This window comes from Lactuca saligna, chromosome 5 (assembly GCF_052625555.1).
Source record: "Lactuca saligna cultivar CGN05327 chromosome 5, ASM5262555v1, whole genome shotgun sequence".
In the NCBI taxonomy this organism is placed as follows: domain Eukaryota; kingdom Viridiplantae; phylum Streptophyta; class Magnoliopsida; order Asterales; family Asteraceae; genus Lactuca; species Lactuca saligna.
The window spans coordinates 161,957,920-161,960,388 of record NC_136421.1 but is presented as its reverse complement, the minus strand read 5'-3'; the positions used below and the strand labels follow the sequence as shown (position 1 = coordinate 161,960,388).

Here is a 2,469-nt window from a genome sequence, read left to right as displayed (position 1 = left end):
CCTGATTTTAACTGAAATCAATGGAACAAAAATTACAATGTTCCCCCGAACAAAATTTACCATTTTGTCCGAACGAAAAAGTTGGAACTAGATAGGGTAGAGACTCTTTCACGATCTCTAGTCTATGCAAAAGACATAAATACCCTCCCTCATCCTCAACCAAAAATAGCGCTAAAATACTTGTGCCATGTTAACACACGCAGCCTTATGGCCAAAATTAGGTTTAAAAGCAACAAACATTAACCAAAATGTTTAGATATTTATTCATATTTAATCAAGTATACTACCCTTGATATACCAAGCAAATATGGTTTACAATGGAGGGTCTTTTCTGTAAATATTTCAAGAGTTTCAAGTCATCCATAAAAGTAAATAAACCCAAATTCTTGAGGGTAATACTAATAATAATAGACAAACAAGAAACACAGATGAAATTGAAACCCACAGCAACTGCATTCTCAAGTATCAGCCATGATTTCCTCCATTCAGACTCAAATTCCTGCCAAATATACAAATTTTGTATGTTATTATGGTACAAAATATAGAAAAAGAGGTGAATATCTAATTTTTATAGCTGATTCTTTATATATCACATGTTTCACCTGTTACCAATAAAATATAAAACCTAAAATGAACAATTTTTAAGTAAATGAATTGAAATTGGGACGTCTAAAGAAGTGTAAATGCAAACATGATGCAGGGTTAGAATGGAATCGAATTCCAGTTCCAATTCCAATTCCAATTCCGACCAAATCACACAGAATACCACAATAAGGTGACTTGGACCACAAAACATCATAACTCAAGTGTAAAAGAAATCCAGATAATTTAAGGTTCTGTGACTACTGTATCAATTTGATTCAAAACTACTTCTAAAAAAAGCAACCTCCAAAAAGTTCTTCTCATTAGATTTGTCTAAAATCTGTATCACTAATTGAAGAAGCCCAAAAACTATGGTCATGTTCCTGTCAATAAGTTCACAAAGAATCCAGACATTTTTAGCTATATTTGCATCAAAGTCTTATTGAGAAGAGGGAAAACAATACTCTTCAATCAAAAAACCATTTCTCCAGTTGATCTAGAACAGGCAAACATGTGAAAACCATCAATCTAACCAAAGCTTTTTTCTTTCAAGTTTCATCAACTAATGTAAGTGTAACCCTGATCATCAATGTGACAAAAGAACTTAAACCATGTTGCCAATAAGTTGTTCTTGTAGTAAAGATTCACAAACAGCTAAATATGAATTCATAATAAGCTAACCATACATAATATCCACAGTTAAATCACTAAAATAAAGTCTACAGAGAATCAAACTTACTTCTTGTTTCTCCTCCCACGTTTAGGGCCCCATCCTTCAAGCTTTGCAACAGGGCAACCACACTTGGATCGAAACAGCAACACTGCTCTTCCATTCATCGGTGCCATCTTCCTCAACTCAGTCCTCAAACACTCATAATCAGGATTTGTCTCACTCCCTCCTTTCCATGGCAACTCATCCATCTCCTTCATTCCTTTGACACCCGATCTCAATACCTCCTCCGTCTGCAGCTGCAGATCGAACTCCATCGCCTTCTTCAACCCTTTACATCCTTTCCTCCCACACTTCCTTGACCTGTTGCCACAACAGATCTCCAAACCGATTATCGAAAGCACGAAGAACAGGAAGAAGCCGATGAGGTAAAGAGAGGAGATGTCTATAAGGATAGAGAGAGAAATAGGCGGGAGGATAAGGGAGAGAGAATGGAAGATGTAGGAGAAGTAGGAAGAGACTAAAAATGCGCCGGAAAACAGGACTAGGATGAGGATTAAGATATCTAGAGTCGCGGAGGGGGAATGATGAGAGCAAGTGCCTGTACAATTGTTAGGGTTAGGGTTTGAAGAAGAAGATGAAGAGGGCTTTTTGTTGAGGTGGTGGTGGTGGGTGGTTGTGGTGGAAGAGGAAAAGGAGGAAGGTGCCATTGGGAAGAAGGAGGTGGAGAGGAGGTTATGGCGCATGTTAGTGAAAGCACGGCGGTGGAGCGCTCTCAGAAGCGACGCAGAGGGGGAGAATACGGAGGTGAAAGGGTTTTCTCAGGTGGCGATGTCACGTGCCGCACGACTTTGGAAGTAAGCTGGAAGGAGAGGGATGGGTGCGTATGTTAGTCGTTAGACGGTTTTTCAAGGCCGGTTTGGCAACGGGTTTCTATGAGTTTTTATTGGTTTCTACTTTATTATTATTTTCCTTTTTCTAAAAAATTATTAATATTTATAAATGTTTTAGAAAATAACTTATATTAAAAATGATTTAGGAAGCAACATTATGCATAGTTTTTGAGATTGAGGTCGTTATAGCTTTTATTTAAGATAAAACAAAGAAAATAATGATGACCGACACTATCAACCCATATGACATATCTAAACTTGATTTGGTTTGTTTTTTCTTTTTCTATTCGAACATAGATATGTGATAGGGTTTCAACATAATTG

The 2,469-nt window shown here is 37.2% G+C and overlaps 1 protein-coding gene across 1 annotated transcript; it reads right to left on the bottom strand.

The window, feature by feature from the left end:
* Positions 1-239: 239 nt before the first annotated feature.
* Positions 240-2,184, bottom strand: LOC144998032 (uncharacterized protein At5g19025-like). Its single transcript, XM_078957869.1, has 2 exons — positions 1,322-2,184; positions 240-499 (listed from the first exon to the last, which is right to left on the bottom strand). Exons 1-2 carry the CDS (start codon positions 1,996-1,998, stop codon positions 466-468), a joined length of 711 nt encoding a protein of 236 aa, XP_078813995.1. The 5' UTR covers positions 1,999-2,184; the 3' UTR covers positions 240-465.
* Positions 2,185-2,469: the final 285 nt, after the last annotated feature.

What these genes read in the sequence shown, in the direction of transcription:
- LOC144998032 (XM_078957869.1), bottom strand. Translation starts at nt 1,998, where the DNA reads ATGCGCCATAACCTCCTCTCCACCTCCTTCTTCCCAATGGCACCTTCC. An exon ending in CGTGGGAGGAGAAACAAGAA is followed by an intron (nt 500 to 1,321) that starts GTAAGTTTGATT and finishes TATATTTGGCAG; the next exon opens with GAATTTGAGTCTGAATGGAG.